The sequence below is a fragment of the Manis javanica genome, chromosome 1, assembly GCF_040802235.1.
Source record: "Manis javanica isolate MJ-LG chromosome 1, MJ_LKY, whole genome shotgun sequence".
Taxonomy (NCBI): domain Eukaryota; kingdom Metazoa; phylum Chordata; class Mammalia; order Pholidota; family Manidae; genus Manis; species Manis javanica.
This window is the reverse complement of record NC_133156.1, coordinates 96092428-96111863: the sequence shown is the minus strand read 5'-3', so window position 1 is coordinate 96111863 and position 19436 is coordinate 96092428. Positions and strand designations below refer to the sequence as shown.

The 19436-nt window shown below is 40.5% G+C and overlaps 1 protein-coding gene across 3 annotated transcripts in view; it reads left to right on the top strand.

Annotated features, from left to right (window-relative positions):
- PTCD2 (pentatricopeptide repeat domain 2) overlaps nucleotides 1-19436 on the top strand; it is a 35239-nt gene that overhangs the window by 11438 nt on the left and 4365 nt on the right. For all 3 annotated transcript variants that reach the window (XM_037026167.2, XM_017642255.3, XM_017642256.3), the window contains 5 exons: nucleotides 239-317; nucleotides 722-813; nucleotides 2988-3101; nucleotides 4934-5008; nucleotides 11802-11915. In XM_037026167.2, the coding sequence (XP_036882062.2) occupies nucleotides 239-317; nucleotides 722-813; nucleotides 2988-3101; nucleotides 4934-5008; nucleotides 11802-11915 (474 nt within the window). The remainder of the gene's footprint in view (nucleotides 1-238; nucleotides 318-721; nucleotides 814-2987; nucleotides 3102-4933; nucleotides 5009-11801; nucleotides 11916-19436) is intronic.

Here is a 19436-nt window from a genome sequence, read left to right as displayed (position 1 = left end):
TCTTACTCTTGTTCAGCATGTGTGTTGTCAGAGGGATGGAACCAACAGAGTGGGTAGCATTTGAATTTTTTTGAAAAATAAGTCCTTGATATACCAGAGATTTATTAGAAAATGTAGGAGGCCAAATGAGTAAAGCATGCACAAAAATAAGTCTGGGATAGATAAATACAATATGAGGAGAAGTACTTCCTTAATAGCTTTAACTTTTAACTGAAAATATATTGTTTTTCTTTATTAGCATTTACAAGGTTTCTTCTCAGACTCCACATCATTCAATATTTTGATGAATATGCTATTTATCAAAGGCAAATATAAAAGTAAGTATCACAATTTATTTGCTGAAAAATTCTGCTGTCTCTGCTGGTATAGCAACCAGGAAGAACAATGGGCCATACAAAAATGACCCTTATATTACTGATGAGTGCCTGAATTGTGAAGACCTCATTCTTTAAGTTTGAAAACATTTTGGAATCGCCTTAAACTAAGCACCCCAGATTTTGCTTACACTGAAATTATAATAAATTTTATGAAATTCATTCTTGCTGTGTGACAGATAGAATTAAATTATCTGTCATATAACTGACAGATAGCTTTTATTATGGCGAAATATACTTTCTAGTGATGGTACTGAACAGGTTAGAGTACTGGGCATCAACAGTAGAGGACTCTGAACTCACTTAAATGCGCTTAATACTGCCGGCCCACTCCTGACTTCCGGCAGGTGCATTGGAAGTACTGATCGAGATGAAAAACCAAGATGTGAAGTTCAACAAAAATACCTATGTCCTTGCTTTTGCGATTTGCTACAAACTGGTAAGACTATTTTCCCATAATTTTTAGAGCATCATGAGTAGTATTTGAGAGAGGATTTTTTTTTCTATAAATAAAACTCAGTTCCTCTGAAGTCTGTTTTCCATCTGGTACAGATATTTCCATTTCAAATGTGTTCATTTTTGGAAAACTCAAGTTAGCCATGCCACACAGTTTTATCATGGGAAAAGCAATTTTATCATCTTTCACCCTTTTCTGGCAATTACATAGATAATGAGAACAAGAAACTGTGCAAGGTTCAGGCTGTGCTCTAGAGTCATCTTGCTGAGGCTCATGCTGACCTCCACCAGACCAGTTTTCTTTGTGGCACTCTCCCATGAAAATCTTACCATCCTTCATTGGCACACTCAAGGGGCACCTTATCCTCACCAGTAGCCCTTGATTGTGCTCTATTTGTATAGCACACATGACGCTCATAACATTGCCTGATATACTAAGTAGATGCAGTTTTTTCCTTCCCACTAGAGGGGAAGCTCCTTAAGGTACCTTTGTGTGCCAGCTCCTAATAGTGCCTGGTACACAATTGATCTTTAATAAATGTACATGATGTTAAAATGAACTTTGGGGACAGAGAACATGACTTAGGAGTCTATATACTACTGTCTCTGGATCATTTCTTGCACACAGTACCTGAATGAGTGATGATAAATGAAATTGTGCAATGACCAAGATCCCACGCATTGGCATAACTGTTCATGCAGTTTGAACCTTAGAAACTTCACCTATAATTTTATGCTGAAAATGAAGGAATAGCAATCAAGGTAAAAGAACATGGGCCATTGAAAAACTTCCGAAAAGTGTTGGAATACCAATTTTCCAAAGCAAAAGAGGCAGTTTGTCACAGTGAAAAGAAAACCAACCTGGAAATTGAGAAATTTGGAGTCTAGTCTCAACTGCAGCATTTACTGGCTTTGAAGTGGTCACTTATCTCATTTGTGACAAGGAAGTGTTGGATTTAGGAGCTAGCAAGTTTTTTCTATATAGGACAGAGAGTACATATTTCAGGCTTTGGAGGCCCATATAGTCTGCCACACAGATCTCTGTCACTCGTTCTTTGTTTTTACAAACCTTTAAAAGTATAAAAACCATTTTTAGCCATAGGCTAGATTTGGCCCAGGGGTCATACATAGTATGCTGATCACTGGACTGGATTATTAGGTGATCATTTCCAATCATACCATTTTATGATTCTGTGAAACAGAAGGCCAATGACACAGTGCTTGAGGATCAGTTACTCAGCATTGTGACACCCAGCTTTCTGCCCCTTTTAGAGTTGCCTCCCGGAGTGGATCCTGAAGTGGAAAGAACTTAATTCTACCACTTAGGAAGGGCCAGAGGACTTTCTTCCCTGCCCAAGTGTAACTTGTTTCACTCAGTGGAGACTGGAGTTGAAAAACGGAACTGGCCAACCGTTAAACATGGCAGGCCAATTATGGAAACTGTCCTCTTTCATCAAGTCAGGATTGACTTTAAGATGAAGGTTGAGTTGTGTCTTGACATATACACACAGTTGCAGAGCTGCTATTGCTCTCACGAACCTAACTCACCTATAACACATACAAAGGAAAAGGATTTGGTTTTACCATTGCCGCCTACTGGTTTGTGCAGCACTCACATTGTTCACACTCGGGTTTGTTTGTTTTTTTAAGCTTTCTATTTTCCTGTAATCCTTCTATGATTTACATTTTAAAAAATGTTGTTTTCAAATATTGGACTTGCATGGACATTTGGGAAATAGATAGATTGGTTAGATTGGAAATCAGCTCAAGAAAAGTTTTGTAGTGTTGCTGAGCTTTCTTCTGCTATTTAATATAGTAGCAGCTGACACTTTACACTTTACATTCTGGTACCTATGTCTAGAAACCAGCCTGTCCAGGTACAAAGAGACCTGGATGTTTGTTAAAACTGCCCTGAGTCAGAAAATAGGCAAAGAGCTTTACAAGTAAAGTTAACTTAGATGTGAGCTGCTAACATACAGATAACTTGGTCTGTTTGCAAATAGCCTCTCTATGGGGCTTAATCTTTTTAGGTAGCTCACAATAGGCTCTGGGAAATTCCCCCCAAAGGAAATCTGAAATACTGAGCACTAGTAATCATTTTATTAAACTTAAAAGGTTCATGATACTTATTTATTGAGCAATCTTGTCTCCTCCCAGAATAGCCCTGAGTCTTTCAAAATCTGTACTACACTAAGAGAAGAAGCTCTGATCAAAGGAGAAGTCCTGTCCAGGAGAGCATCCTGTTTTGCTGTGGCACTAGCTCTGAATCAGGTACGGCTTTGGGGTGCACTTAAGTGAATTAGGAGTGGACAAGAGTTTACTGCTCTCATTTGTTTTTGTTTTTCCTTCCGAGAGGGTATCATAAAGAAAAGGTCCCCATAAGGAGACCAGTACCTTTGGTGCCATGACAACCTACATCTAGATCTGTGCCTCCAAAGAAAGTTTTCATTTATAGTTGAGGACCTCACTTGTGTTGCTATGAGAAGGGGCTGGCCACGGAGAATCTGTGGAGTGGAAGCTGCACTCTGAGAATTTCTCAAGTAATTAAGTGAAAATTTCAAATGATCAGATTACTAGGTAGCATTCTCAGAGAATAGTTTAATTTAATGGCCCCCAAAGCTGAGTGCAGCTCCGATGAGTGAAGACTCCTGGGTCAGCCCATTGTGGAAGTGGGGCCCATCACATATGTCACACTCAGAACAAATGCTCTTGTTTGGAAGAGCTTTAGCAATCTTCTGGTCTCCCCTTCACTGCACAGATGGAGGCAACTGAGGCCTGGACAGAGAGAGGACCTCTCTGCTCTCATACCTCAGTGAGGCACAGTTGGTACTCTGGGACAGGGGCCCCTCTCTTAAAGAGCTTTTCCCAAGATGTCCTATCCCAAGGCCAAAGAAAATGGGAAATACTTTACATGTTTAATATGTAGTAAAAGGAGATACTATGGCAGCAAAAATAAAAACCATGCCATCTTACTTATCTGGCTGGTAAAATATGGCTGGAGAACTCTTAATTATCATTAATTAGAAATGAAAATATCAGGTTGATCCATTTCCATATACTGCTAGGAAAGTCACTGAAGGACAAAGATGTAAGGATATAACAGTTTCTACTGCTTTAACTTTCTAAGCTTCCCTCTCTGGCCTGGGGTATTGCTTTGTCTAAGTCTATCATAAGCTAAGGGAGGTTAATAAAAGTCTCTTCATAGCATTAGTATCTTTATATAGATCATGTGCTGGTTCTTTCTGGTTATTCATCATTGAAAAACAAGCTTCTCTTAGACCAGCCACTTGGAGAAGATTCATGTCAGACAGAGACCAGAGCTGTGTTGCCATGTTCTATGTTAGCAAGACTTTTCTTTCTGTGTGAGTTTTGTCTACAGATATGCATGGGCTCTATTTCTCCCTGGCTGGTGGGAATAGGCATGAAAGTGGTTTTCATTGAAAAGTCTATTTTGTGCTGCTTTTGAAATGACAGACTGCTTCCTGCACATACGGCTTATCTATGTAAATTCTTGATTAATCTCACCTTTGCCACCAAAAGGATACAGAGACTTCTTCATTACTAGTCCTAAGCTCTGTTACTATTAGTTGTAAACAGGAATTTCGGCTTTGTACTTGAGGGTATGGCCCTCACCTTTGAGAGTTACTCTGCAGGCTCTTTCTGAGATAACACCATGTTCTCCCATTGCTTTGCCAGGACTGACCCACATTGCATCTCCAGTTTTTTTGGCAGTGCTTCGGTCTCTTCTGTGGTTTGAGGTTTCTGCTATGTTGTAATTAATGTCGAAGATGGAGTTTACATTTCTCTTTCTCAATGTTTTTTTAAAAAACTCATCCCAGTTGGAGAACGGGAGATGCCAACTTTATGCCTCCATCTTAAAAGCTGGAACTTGGGCAGGTTGTTAAAACATTCACTAATATGGCACTTTAGGAAACATTTTATAGAATGTGTATTTTCAATTACCAAAAGAACTTTTTTTTCTTAGTGGACTTAAAAACCTGGGATACTATGAACAGGAATATCCTCACATCTGTACATGGTCTTTATGGTAACAGAGTGATGTTCATATGACTTGGAGTATGACTTGTTTTTCTTCCTTCTAGAACCAAGTGGAAAAAGCTACATCCATTTTTTCTCAAATCATGAAACCAGAAAGCATAGTCTGCACTAATTTAAATGTAGGTAACTTCTTTATGCTTGAAATGTAATAAGATGATGTCTGCATGTTTTTGTGTGTGTACAATGACTTTTGATACCCCATGGTCTTCATTCAATTCATTTATTGAGCTCTGTGTGAAAATTATAGCTACTGTGAGAGGAGGCAACACAGGATGTGCTTCTGGGAGTTTATAGATAGGTGGGAAACATTGATATGCTGAGATACAAGATATGGCTAAATGTCACAGGTGTAACACGTGACTACAGAAGGCTATATATGTAGAGAGAAGGGAGATGGCTTGCCAGCCTCTCGACTGAGACCTGAGAAAAACCTGCCTGCTCATTGCATCCTGCCCATAGTACCTAACTCAGAGAGACAGTATACCTCTGATGTATAAAATAGTGCCTAATGTAGTAAGCACTGAATCAGTGTTAGCTATTTTCATATTTCTTCTGTTGCCAGCCTGCCATGGCCCATCTCCCCCAGTGAGCAGTTGATCATCTATACCTTCCTGGAGCAATGAAAAAGACCAAGAGACTCTCTTGTTGTTAAAACTATTGCAGTCCCCACTCAGCCAGCCCCTACTGAGGCCCTGCTTATATTCTGAGTACATTATGTTGTGGGCAGTTGAAAAGAAAGCCCTTCTTTCAAGAAGTTATAGTCTCCTGAAACATTAAAGGGTCAAGGTGAGGAAAACATTGTCAAAAGAACAGAAATGTGAACATGGGTGTGATGTAAACTAGGATGATGGTTCAAAGCCCTTGCAGTATTACAGGATGCAGATCAAGGGCTGGCTAGCAGGAGAAGAGACTTGTTGAGCAGTGTTCCAGGAGAGGGCAGGGCTGTAGGGCTGGAGAAATGGAGTTGAAGGGCATTCTTTGTTGGGAGATTAGTTTTGCTGAGGGTTTCATTTAAAAGAATGTAAACTGTTCATTGTAACTACATCTTACATGCTCCGAGTCCTTAGGGAAGTTACTTAATGTTGTGGACCCCATTTTTCCTTTATCTGTAACAGCAATAGTAATAATACCATCCTTTCACTGTGATACTTGAAAGAATAATGCATAAAAAGTAGTTAGATAGTGCCTGGCATGTAATCAGTATTCAGTGAATGCTTGCTAACACCAGTAGTAGTTGTTTGAAGTAAAGTATATTAAATAAAAAGGAACAGGTCCTAGAACCCAGAGAATAGGAACTGGGCATGACTCTAAGCTTCCATGGCTTTCCGTCCTGCCCGGAGTGATTGTCCCCAAATGTCATCCCCAGGCCAACGCCCAGACAATGGAGGAGTAGAGCCAGATAAGCCTGCATGGTAACCTTTGGAGAACAGGATCCAGTAGGAAGCTTGCGATACATAACAGTCTTATATTTGACCTCATGTTTTCTTTTTAAAACGCTTTCACATGAGGGAAAGATGAGTCTAGGGAACCAGAAAAATGGGGACAGTGATAACAGAGAACCTAGAAAAAAAAAAGATGGGTTTGGAAGGGAAGACACCAAATACTAGAAATATCCAAATAGAGATCTTTTAGTTTGCAGAGGGCATGAGCCTAGGGCAGGGGGTGGGGAGGGGATGAGTGTCGGAGCTGTCAGTTAAGAACTCATCTGTATAAACCCAGTAATGGACCTGATAAGAACTGAAGAACACCACAGAAAAAAGGGAAGTAAGAGGACCCAGAAGTAGTTTATAAGGCATCATGGTGAAGCAGACAAGGAAGAAGCTGTACCAGCGCATAGAAACCCCGGAGGCCGATAGCCCGTACGTGTCATAGCATGCCGCAAAGACTGGGCAAGCCCGTCTCCCTCTCCCAAGACTGGGCACCTGAACAGAAACTGCAGGTCAGAGCAGGAGGGTCAGTCAGAAGAGCTCGCAGGCTAAAGCAGATCTGGGAGGCTAAGGTGGCAAAGGTCCAGAGCCCAGAAGTTTAGGTCATTTTAGCTAGCAGTACCAGTAAGCCATGCAGGTGTCTTCCAGCAGACACCATATGTGTTTACCTTCTGTGCTTCCGACAGGATTTGGACAGCTCTGGGTATCCAAGTATATAACTCTTCCTCAGGGAGAGAGTGGCCTACAGATGCACTCATTTCATGATTGGACAGAAGTAGAACTGCTAGAATTCCAAATTTCATGACATCAGGTAGGAAAGAAGTATAGGAGAGTATAGTGTGAGGAGTTTCATGTGGATCATTAGTAGCTTTTCCTAGAGTTGAAGTGAGCTTGGTGGGGTCTATAAGGATTGATAGTGAGAAAGTGAAGAGAGTGAGATCAGCAGGGTTTTAGTTTAATTTAGCTAAGGTACAATGCTAGGTACTAGACATCCCTTCATTTTATACAATACTGTCAGAACAATATTTCTCCATATTATATGTGTGAAAATGAAGATTCAAAGGGTAGGTAAATTACCTAAGTTGTCAAAACTGATCTGTTCAACTGCAAAGTGTAGGGTTTCCCCACCACTCCAGAACCACAGAGATAAGGGTTGTGTTCTTTTATCCAGGACTGGGACTAGTTGTTCCTCCTGAAAGATGGAGAGAGCACAGGACTTGATCTCAAAAATGAATTTGCTATGAGTGCATATACTCCACAACCTTAAATTTGGGTTCCTCCTTTGTTTCAATCCTTGGCTGTCTCTCAGATCTTAAGAGACTCCACTAACGATTTTTTTTTTTTTAATGAAAAGTGCTTTGGTGGAAGTGAAACATGAGCCTACTGAGAGAGAAGCTGTCCACTCACAGTAGAAGGGGAAGTCCAGAGCACGGTGGGAAGTTTACTCGTGAGCCAGGGCAGCAGGAGCAGCTCCTCTTCCCTGAGAGCTGGAAAGGAAAGGCAGCCGGTACACATGGTGGGATGGGCATGTTTCAGGCAATCACTATGTAAGGAACCTTGAACTGATCTTGAATTTGAATCATTCCTGCCATAAATTGGGTTGCAGAATTACCCATTGGCCAGAAATGTAAAGATAGTTTTATTGTTTAAAAATTCTTACTCAGGAAATTCTTCCAAATGTCTAATCTAAATTTCTCATATTTCAATATAAGAAATCTGTTTCATATTCCTCAGGGATGTTGAAAAAGGGATAGTTGCCATTCTCAGGTTTAATAGTCCGTCAGATTTTGGGTCTCTGTTATTAGAGCAAGTTTTTAAAAAATGACTTAATGGCCTCTGGCTTCTCCAAGGCTGAGTCATCTACTTGGAATCCTGGAGTGTAATTTGTTAATTATTAAGAAATGGAAATATGACAAATAGGCTGAGCAGAGAGTCTGTTCAATCAGTATTAGCAGAAATAAATGAAGTTTTTTTCTGATCTACTTTAAAAATTGATGCCTTATACTAAAATCTTTTCCTCCTTCCAGTTGGAATTTGAACTTACCTAATTTTCCTTCCTCAATTTAATATTCTTGTCATCAAAATTGCCCCTACTGCCAATATGACCCAGAGGGCCTGGTTCCCGATTTTCCCAGCTAATAGTTACTACATACTGAACTGACTTAGCACACAATCTCATCAAGGCATACATAGGTTGACTCTGCTGTCTGAATTTAAACCCATCAATCCCAAAAGAACCATAACCCCCCTTTTTAGCAATGCTGCTCAATATCAAAGAATTAATTTCCACCTCCAAATACATCTGTAAGTAGCAGAGAGCAACACAGGGTAACTTTCTGCTGATTCTATTTGAATTCTAATTCTTTCTCTGGAAATAAGGCATGTCTCCAAGTGGAGACCCATTTTGGAGCTGCATTACCTTGCAGGGGATTGACAAGTGGCTAGTTTTGCTGTTTTATTTATTTTTGTTATTTTTTCTATTTGTTAATACAGGTGCGTGTTTTCATGTCCCTTTCTGTTATTCACTAAGGTCACCCTAAAGTTCTAGCTCATGTTGCTAAGGCCGCACAGCTGGAAAAAGAGTCAGAACTCATTTCTCATTAATCCCTTTGTGGCACATCTCACCAATGTGTAGAAGTTAGGAATTACATTTGGTTGGGAGTCATGCAGACTCCAAAAACAAGAGTCTACACAAATTAAAGGCTTTTTTTTCTTCCATATAGAAGACCAGAGGTGGTCGGTCCAGGTCTGGTGCAACATTCCATGATATCGTCAGGGACCTGGCCTCTTCCTGTATTTCCACACCACCATCCTAGGCATGTGATTTCCATCCATTACATCTCCATTCCAACAAGAAGTAGAAAGGATGGAGGAGGACAAAGAAGTCAGTCCCATTTTGGGATGCATTCCCAAGTGTCTCACCCAACAACTTGTACTGAAGTATTATTGGCCAGAAGTTAATCCCATGACCACAGCTAGTTGCAAAGAAACCTCAGAAATACAGTCTTTAAGTTCTATACATGACAACATCAGTTAAAGTTAGGAAGTTCTGTTATCAAAAAAAAAAGGGGGGAGAATGGATACTGCTTAGAAAACTGGCAGGCTCTACCACACTGTGATATTCTACTTCAAACACAGAAAGCTTAAAAAGAAAAGAAATGCAATTTATGCATGTTCAGGGCTTCTGTTCCCTTTTCTGGTCAAAGGAATCCCATGACTTATCAACATTTCCTGAGGGGTCAGGAAATCAGAGAAGGCAGGAGTAGTTTTTCTTACCAAAATTTCCCCTGCTCCTTACTAATTCAGTTTCCCCAGCCTTTTGTTTGAAATCTGTGAGAGCAAAGCAATGTGCTGTAAGAAAATTTAGCTGCCTTTATCTGCACCCTGAGACTTCAGTTTAAGATAGGCTGCTAGCTTTAATTTTTCTCTTCGCCTTTCATCGGTAACTGCCTCATCTATATTGCCCTTCATCAGTCTATGTCAAGGTATTAAAACTTAACTCTTGAAATCCCTACTGAATCAGAGATAGTTGCTGGAGGCAGGGAAAGAAATTGGAAATACTCATGAAGAAAAACTGAAATCTTCCAGGAGCATATCATTAACAGTTGTAAGCATGGAGCTCCAGGATGTATGTCCTTATAAATTGGTGGGGACCTACATTCCCCTTCTCATTCATTGTTGAGGGTCTACTAGATGCCAGGCTCTGGAGATGTAGCATTCAACACTGTAGACTGTGTGCCCTCAGCAGGACAGACCACTGCCAACCAAATTGGGATTGTTTTTTTATAAACAAGACTGTTACGAACTATTAAGAGCAGAGATTTTACCCTACTTCTAAGTTGAGTTAACCCGCCACAGTGTCATGAATGCTGGTAGTGCACAAGACACTGAGAGATGAAGGACAGTTTATTACTCAAAACAATAGAAGTAGACAGAGTGTTAGCATTTTTGCATGAGTTTCTTAAACCCAGTTCCCACAGGGCAACATGAAGAGATCTAGATGGCTCTTGCATGCACAGGCATTATATTTTAAGAGAGGAAACTCCAGCTTGAGGAACCCAAACCTCTTATAATGGGTAGTAAGCATGCCTGCTCTTTGCTAGGAAGAGACACTGTCTGTCTTCCCAGAGTGTTGGTTATACAAACATCCTTGAGAAGATGGTCTGGAATAAAGGCAGGCAGTGCTTCTGCTTGAATGAACCCCATGGAGTGTTGTCTCCCAGCAAAAGGTGATTTTGCTGTGCTTTAGAACACTGGGCTTAGATCGAGTCCTTTGGATTTAATCTACTTAGAGTCATTCATTCTGCTCTTCACGACCAAAGATGACTCCTCACCCTGCTCAACTTCTCAACAAACACAAAATGTTATAAAATGGACTGCTGGAAGGACTTAGTTGGTTTGATATAAAAAAGGAGCATCTCTTCCAGAAAAGCTACCTTTCCTAAGGATAATGAGCCTTAAAAATGCTTATACCCTTTGGCTTTGTAATCTCACTTCTGGAAATTAAGTTTTCATTTTCTTTTTAATGTATGCACATTTATCCATATATCAGTGCATGGTATTATTTAACATGATGACTATTTATATGATGCATTGCTATGCATTCATCATTTAAAATGAGGTATTTTTCCCTAAATTTTCTTAATGCTATGAGAAAATGTTCATTGTATAAATATTATAAATAATGGTTAACATTAGTGACTTCTGAGTTGTTCCCATTTTCTTTAACCTTTCCTGTATTTTTCAAATTGTATGTAGTGAACATTGGTAATGGGGGGAAGATGTGTTCTTTTTTCCTGTTTGTGTCTGTCTGATGGAAAGTAGTAAGTGGTATCATGAAAGCCAAGTATAGCACCCAGTTTTGAAAGTTGTTTAATAGCTACACTGTAAATAGGAGTGCCTCAGTGAAACGTTAACCAGCTTCCACTTTATGTCTGTAGCAACCTATGTGCCTGCAATTTCCTAAGCAAAATAAATAAATAAGTGAAGTTAGCATTTGCCCCAGAGCCAGTCTTAATGCAGTTGTCTGATTGTCATATCCTCTGACTCTAGAAGAAATTGGGAGAAAGAAACTGATAGTGATGTTTATTGCATACCTCCTGTCACAATAACGCAGAATGTGAGATGTAAAGGTATTTTCCTCATTTTACAAATAAATTGAAAGAGAAGTTAAGTACCTGGCCAGAGTCGCACAGCTAGTGATCACCTGTGCCACGATTCCAGCTCAGATATGCCAGACTCCAAAACCCATGTGCTTTCCATTTCTATCCTTAAGCAGTTTCTGAAGTTATGGTCTTTTGATTAGCTATTGGGAAACAAATTTTGGCAAGTGGACATACATTTGAATCATCTTTTTAGTTTGTCTAAGCAAATAAATTAAGAAAAAGCGAGAAAGCAGGGTAGATGCCTGTGAATGTAGGCTTATGAACGGGACATTTCTCAGTGCTGAATACGGGCTCAGTCTTTTTGCTTGTTTCTTCTTCAGATTATGATCCATCTTCAGTCAAATATGTTGGAAACCCTGATAAAGGTACTAAAGGATGCTACAGAGGGAGATTTACCAAGATTTGTGAGAAGACACGAGTTCTCAGAAGAAGTGGTGAGTGTGTGATCACTGTCCGGTCGTTTAGCGGTGAAAGGGGGCTCTTCAAACTGTCCACTTCCTGTGACAGCCTCTCTGTTGCTCCAAAGACTTCCGTGTATGGGTACAGGGATTTTGATTTTGTTTTTCCCTAACAGAATATACCCCCTGAACTTGTAGAAAAACTTTCTCCTTTGACATTATTCTTGTCCCCCACACTGTTTTCTTGGGTCCTGGCTCTCCTTTTCTTCTCTTCCTGTCTTCTCGTACCTCCCAAACTTTCTCCCCACTCCTCACTGCAGTTGATGCCTCGCTTCCTGTTTCCGAGGGAAAGGTGCCATGAGGAGAGTCCTGCTGCTACACCAGCGGCCTCCCCCTCTGCCCAGCCCTCCCTCCTGAAGCCAGGCGGCTGCACACACCCCTCAGGAACCGGCGCCCTCCGACCCACCCCAGGGCATCGGCCCGGAAGCTGTCTGCCTCATCTGAGCATCATTGGCACCCCTTTCCCTGGGGGTCATCACCATAGCAAACAGCAGGCGACAGTACCCCATCTTAAAAAAAGGGAATCTCCCCTTCTTAAGCAAATTGAAAGACACGCCTTGTGTTTAGATACACTCAACCTCATAAAGTCAGTTCTTCCCAAGTGATAATGTAACATCTCAGTAACATGCTCCCTGCCAAAAGAATCTAGTTAAGTTTTAGTCAGAAGAGCAAACACACAAGAATTGTTGTGAGAACCCAGTGAAGAAGAGCAGGAGCTGCTAGAGCTGCCTCATAATAAACCGTATGAAAACTTCTGTAATTAGAGCGGGGGTGTCAGCTCCTGAAGAGACCAACTAATAGGACCATAGAAATGTTTTGCAAAGTTATAAAACAAAATTAAATAAAAACGAAGAGAAAGAAGCAATTTTTAAAAATTGAAAGGAGGGGGGGCGGAGCCAAGATGGCGGCGTGAGTAGAGCAGTGGAAATCTCCTCCCAAAAACACATAGAGCTATGAAAATATAACAAAGAAAAATCTTCCTAAAATAGAGACCACAGGACACAGGACAACATCCAGACCACATCCACACCTGCAAGAACCCAGCGCCTTGTGAAGGGGAGTGCTTTTTGGAAATCTTAAAGGGGCAGGACAGGTCACTTAGACCAGAAGCAGGAAATCTGGGGATCTCTGGGCACTCTAACCCCCTGGGCAGCAGGGAGCACAGAGGCCCCTTACGGAGATAAATAGTCTCCTGGCTGCTCCCCCTCCAACGGGGCTCCACCATTTTGGAGGAACAGCCCCAGCCAGGCCAAGCCCACAGCAACAGCGGAGATAAACCCCAAAGCAACTGGGCAGGAAGCAGAAGCCCTGTCTACGCACAGCTGCCCAGCACAAGCCACTAGAGGTCGCTATTCTCCCAGAAAAAGGCTACAAACCAACAAGAAGGGAAGCTCTTCCAGCGGTCACTTGTACCAGCTCTGCAAACTATCTCTATCACCATGAAAAGGCAAAACTACAGGCAGACAAAGATCACAGAGACAACACCTGAGAAGGAGACAGACCTAACTAGTCCTCCTGAAAAAGAATTCAAAATAAAAATCATGAACATGCTGACAGAGATGCAGAAAAAAATGCAAGAGCAATGGGATGAGATGCAGAGAAAAATGCAAGAGCAGTGGGATGAGATGCAGAGAAAAATGCAAGAGCAGTGGGATGAAGTCCGGAAGGAGATCACAGATGTCAGGAAAGAGATCACAGAAGTGAAACAATCCCTGGAAGGATTTATAAGCAGAATGGATAAGATGCAAGAGGCCATTGAAGGAATAGAAGCCAGAGAACAGGAACGTATAGAAGCTGACAGAGAGAGAGATAAAAGGATCTCCAGGAATGAAACAACACTAAGAGAAATATGTGACCAATACAAAAGGAAAAACATTCGTATTATAGGGATACCAGAAGAGGAAGAAAGAGGAAAAGGGATAGAAAGTGTCTTTGAAGAAATAATTGCTGAAAACTTCCCCAAACTGGGGGAGGAAATAATCGAACAGACCATGGAATTATACAGAACCCCCAACAGAAAGGATCCAAGGAGGACAACACCAAGACACATAATAATTAAAATGGCAAGGATCAAGGACAAGGAAAGAGTTTTAAAGGCAGCTAGAGAGAAAAAGGTCACCTATAAAGGAAAACCAATCAGGCTAACATCAGACTTCTCAACAGAAACCCTACAGGCCAGAAGAGAATGGCATGATATACTTAATGCAATGAAACAGAAGGGCCTTGAACCAAGGATACTGTATCCAGCACGACTATCATTTAAATATGATGGTGGGATCAAACAATTCCCAGACAAGCAAAAGCTGAGGGAATTTGCTTCCCACAAACCACCTCTACAGGGCATCCTACAGGGACTGCTCTAGATGGGAGCATCCCTAAAAAGAGCACAGAACAAAACACACAACATATGAAGAATGGAGGAGGAGGAATAAGAAGGGAGAGAAGAAAAGACTCTCCAGACAGTGTATATAACAGCTCAATAAGCGAGCTAAGTTAGGCAGTAAGATACTAAAGAAGCTAACCTTGAACCTTTGGTAACCACGAATCTAAAGCCTGCAATGGCAATAAGTACATATCTTTCAATAGTCACCCTAAATGTAAATGGACTTAATGCACCAATCAAAAGACATAGAGTAATAGAATGGATAAAAAAGCAAGACCCATCTATATGCTGCTTACAAGAAACTCACCTTAAACCCAAAGATAAGCATAGACTAAAAGTCAAGGGATGGAAAAACATATTTCAGGCAAACAACAGTGAGAAGAAAGCAGGGGTTGCAGTACTAATATCAGACAAAATAGACTTCAAAACAAAGAAAGTAACAAGAGATAAAGAAGGCCACTACATAATGATAAAGGGCTTAGTCCAACAAGAGGATATAACCATTCTAAATATATATGCACCCAATACAGGAGCACCAGCATATGTGAAGCAAATACTAACAGAACTAAAGAGGGAAATAGACTGCAATGCATTCATTGTAGGAGACTTCAACACACCACTCACCCCAAAGGATAGATCCACCGGGCAGAAAATAAGTAAAGACACACAGGCACTGAACAACACACTAGAACAGATGGACCTAATAGACATCTATAGAACTTTACATCCAAAAGCAACAGGATATACATTCTTCTCAAGTGCACATGGAACATTCTCCAGAATAGACCACATACTAGCTCACAAAAAGAGCCTCAGTAAATTCCACAATATTGAAATTCTACCAACCAATTTTTCAGACCACAAAGGTATGAAAGTAGAAATAAATTCTACAAAGAAAACAAAAAGGCTCACAAACACATGGAGGCTTAACAACATGCTACTAAATAATCAATGGATCAATGAACAAATCAAAATAGAGATCAAGGAATATATAGAAACAAATGACAACAACAACACTAAGCCCCAACTTCTGTGGGATGCAGCGAAAGCAGTCTTAAGAGGAAAGTATATAGCAATCCAGGCACACTTGAAGAAGGAAGAACAATCCCAAATGAATAGTCTAACATCACAATTATTAAAACTGGAAAAAGAAGAACAAATGAGGCCTAAAGTCAGCAGAAGGAGGGACATAATAAAGATCAGAGAAGAAATAAACAAAATTGAGAAGAATAAAACAATAGCAAAAATCAACGAAACCAAGAGCTGGTTCTTTGAGAAAATAAACAAAATAGATAAGCCTCTAGCCCAACTTATTAAGAGAAAAAGAGAGTCAACACAAATCAACATAATCAGAAATGAGAATGGAAAAATCACGACAGACTCCACAGAAATACAAAGAACTATTAAAGACTACTATGAAAACCTATATGCCAACAAGCTGGAAAACCTAGAAGAAATGGACAACTTCCTAGAAAAATACAACCTCCCAAGACTGACCAAGGAAGAAACACAAAAGTTAAACAAACCAATTACAAGCAAAGAAATTGAAACAGTAATCAAAAAACTACCCAAGAACAAAACCCCGGGGCCGGACGGATTTACCTCGGAATTTTATCAGACACACAGAGAAGACATAATACCCATTCTCCTTAAAGTGTTCCACAAAATAGAAGAAGAGGGAATACTCCCAAACTCATTCTATGAAGCCAACATCACCCTAATACCAAAACCAGGAAAAGACCCCACCAAAAAAGAAAATTACAGACCAATATCCCTGATGAATGTAGATGCAAAAATACTCAATAAAATATTAGCAAACAGAATTCAACAGTATATCAAAAGGATCATACACCATGACCAAGTGGGGTTCATCCCAGGGATGCAAGGATGGTACAACATTCGAAAATCCATCAACATCATCCACCACATCAACAAAAAGAAAGACAAAAACCACATGATCATCTCCATAGATGCTGAAAAAGCATTTGACAAAATTCAACATCCATTCATGATAAAAACTCTCAGCAAAATGGGAATAGAGGGCAAGTACCTCAACATAATAAAGGCCATCTATGATAAACCCACAGCCAGCATTATACTGAACAGCGAGAAGCTGAAAGCATTTCCACTGAGATCGGGAACCAGACAGGGATGCCCACTCTCCCCACTGTTATTTAACATAGTACTGGAGGTCCTAGCCACGGCAATCAGACAAAACAAAGAAATACAAGGAATCCAGATTGGTAAAGAAGAAGTTAAACTGTCACTATTTGCAGATGATATGATACTGTACATAAAAAACCCTAAAGACTCCACTCCAAAACTACTAGAACTGATATCGGAATACAGCAAAGTTGCAGGATACAAAATCAACACACAGAAATCTGTAGCTTTCCTATACACTAACAACGAATCAATAGAAAGAGAAATCAGGAAAACAATTCCATTCACCATTGCATCAAAAAGAATAAAATACCTAGGAATAAACCTAACCAAGGAAGTGAAAGACTTATACTCTGAAAACTACAAGTCACTCTTAAGAGAAATTAAAGGGGACACTAATAAATGGAAACTCATCCCATGCTCATGGCTAGGAAGAATTAATATCGTCAAAATGGCCATCCTGCCGAAAGCAATATACAAATTTGATGCAATCCCTCTCAAATTACCAGCAACATTCTTCAATGAATTGGAACAAATAATTCAAAAATTCATATGGAAACACCAAAGACCCCGAATAGCCAAAGCAATCCTGAAAAAGAAGAATAAAGTAGGGGGGATCTCACTCCCCAACTTCAAGCTCTACTACAAAGCCATAGTAATCAAGACAATTTGGTACTGGCACAAGAACAGAGCCACAGACCAGTGGAACAGATTAGAGACCCCAGAAATTAACCCAAACATATATGGTCAATTAATATTTGATAAAGGAGCCATGGACATACAATGGCAAAATGACAGTCTCTTCAACAGATGGTGCTGGCAAAACTGGACAGCTACATGTAGGAGAATGAAACTGGACCATTGTCTAACCCCATATACAAAGGTAAACTCAAAATGGATCAAAGACCTGAATGTAAGTCACGAAACCATTAAACTCTTGGAAAAAAACATAGGCAAAAACCTCTTAGACATAAACATGAGTGATCTCTTCTTGAACATATCTCCCCGGGCAAGGAAAACAACAGCAAAAATGAGCAAGTGGGACTACATTAAGCTGAAAAGCTTCTGTACAGCGAAAGACACCATCAATAGAACAAAAAGGAACCCTACAGTATGGGAGAATATATTTGAAAATGACAGATCCGATAAAGGCTTGACGTCCAGAATATATAAAGAGCTCACACGCCTCAACAAACAAAAAACAAATAACCCAATTAAAAAATGGGCAGAGGAACTGAACAGACAGTTCTCCAAAAAAGAAATACAGATGGCCAAGAGACACATGAAAAGATGCTCCACATCGCTAATTATCAGAGAAATGCAAATTAAAACTACAATGAGGTATCACCTCACACCAGTAAGGATAGCTGCCATCCAAAAGACAAACAACAACAAATGTTGGCGAGGCTGTGGAGAAAGGGGAACCCTCCTACACTGCTGGTGGGAATGTAAATTAGTTCAACCATTGTGGAAAGCAGTATGGAGGTGCATCAAAATGCTCAAAACAGACCTACCATTTGACCCAGGAATTCCACTCCTAGGAATTTACCCTAAGAACGCAGCAATCAAGTTTGAGAAAGACAGATGCACTCCTATGTTTATCGCAGCACTATTTACAATAGCCAAGAATTGGAAGCAACCTAAATGTCCATCTGTAGATGAATGGATAAAGAAGATGTGGTACATATACACAATGGAATACTACTCAGCCATAAGAAGTGGAAAAATCCAACCATTTGCAGCAACATGGATGGAGCTGGAGAGTATTATGCTCAGTGAAATAAGCCAAGCAGAGAAAGAGAAATACCAAATGATTTCACTCATCTGAGGAGTATAGGAACAAAGGAAAAACTGAAGGAACAAAACAGCAGCAGAATTACAGAACCCAAAAATGGACTAACAGGTACCAAAGGGAAAGGAACTGGGGAGGATGGGTGGGCAGGGAGGGATAAGGGGGGGGAAGAAGAAGGGGGGTATTAAGATTAGCATGCATGGGGGGGAGGGAGAAAGGGGAGGGTGGGCTGCACAACACAGAGAGGACAAGTAGTGACTCTACCACATTTTGCTAAGCTGATGGACAGTAACCGTAATGGGGTTGTTAGGGGGGACCTGATACAGGGGAGAGCATAGTAAACATAGTATTCTTCATGTAAGGGTAGATTAAAAATTTAAAAAAAAAAAAAAAAAAGAAAGAAAGAAAGAAAGAAAAGGGGATTACTCGTTAACAGGATAAAACTATTGGTAAATCAAAGATCAACGCATGCTTTAAATATCCTTAATGTTGATCACTTAAAGGGTGTCAGATGATCAGCTATGGAGGTACTCTTTTCTGATAATATTCCTTTCTCTTAATTAAAAAAAAAAAAAAAAAAAAGCAGTTACTGTGTGCTGACCTCCAATGAGTTCTGCACAGTGGTATAGAGGGCATGTCAAAGTGTGGGCAAAGGGTCTGTTTGTTTCTACGCAGAAGATCAAGGCCTAGCTTGGATACACAGAAAATGAAATAAGATACGATATGAGGAGGAGCTTCCGGCATCAGCACTCTCTGGAGGACTCGTGCCGGGGGATGATCATCAAAAAGCCTCCCCAGGGATCCGGACGATGCTGCGGTTGTGGCTGCATCCAGCCCACCGTCTCCTGGACTTGCCATAAGAAGGAGGAGGGAGATGTCTAGGCTGGCATGTGCATACAGTGAGACAACGAATTTGACTGGATCTGTACTGTTGGAACTCAACCAGGAGTTGGGAGGGGTGCAAGTTGTAGCACCCCAAAATCTCATGACTATAGACTATCTATGGTTAAAAGAACATATGGGATGTGAACAGATCCCAGAAATGGGCTGCTTTAATTTGTCTGATGGTTCAAGTACAGTTGGAAAATATCCATCATATTATAGATAAATTTTCACACATGCCTAGGGTGCCTAAATGGTTTTCTTGGCTTCACTGGAG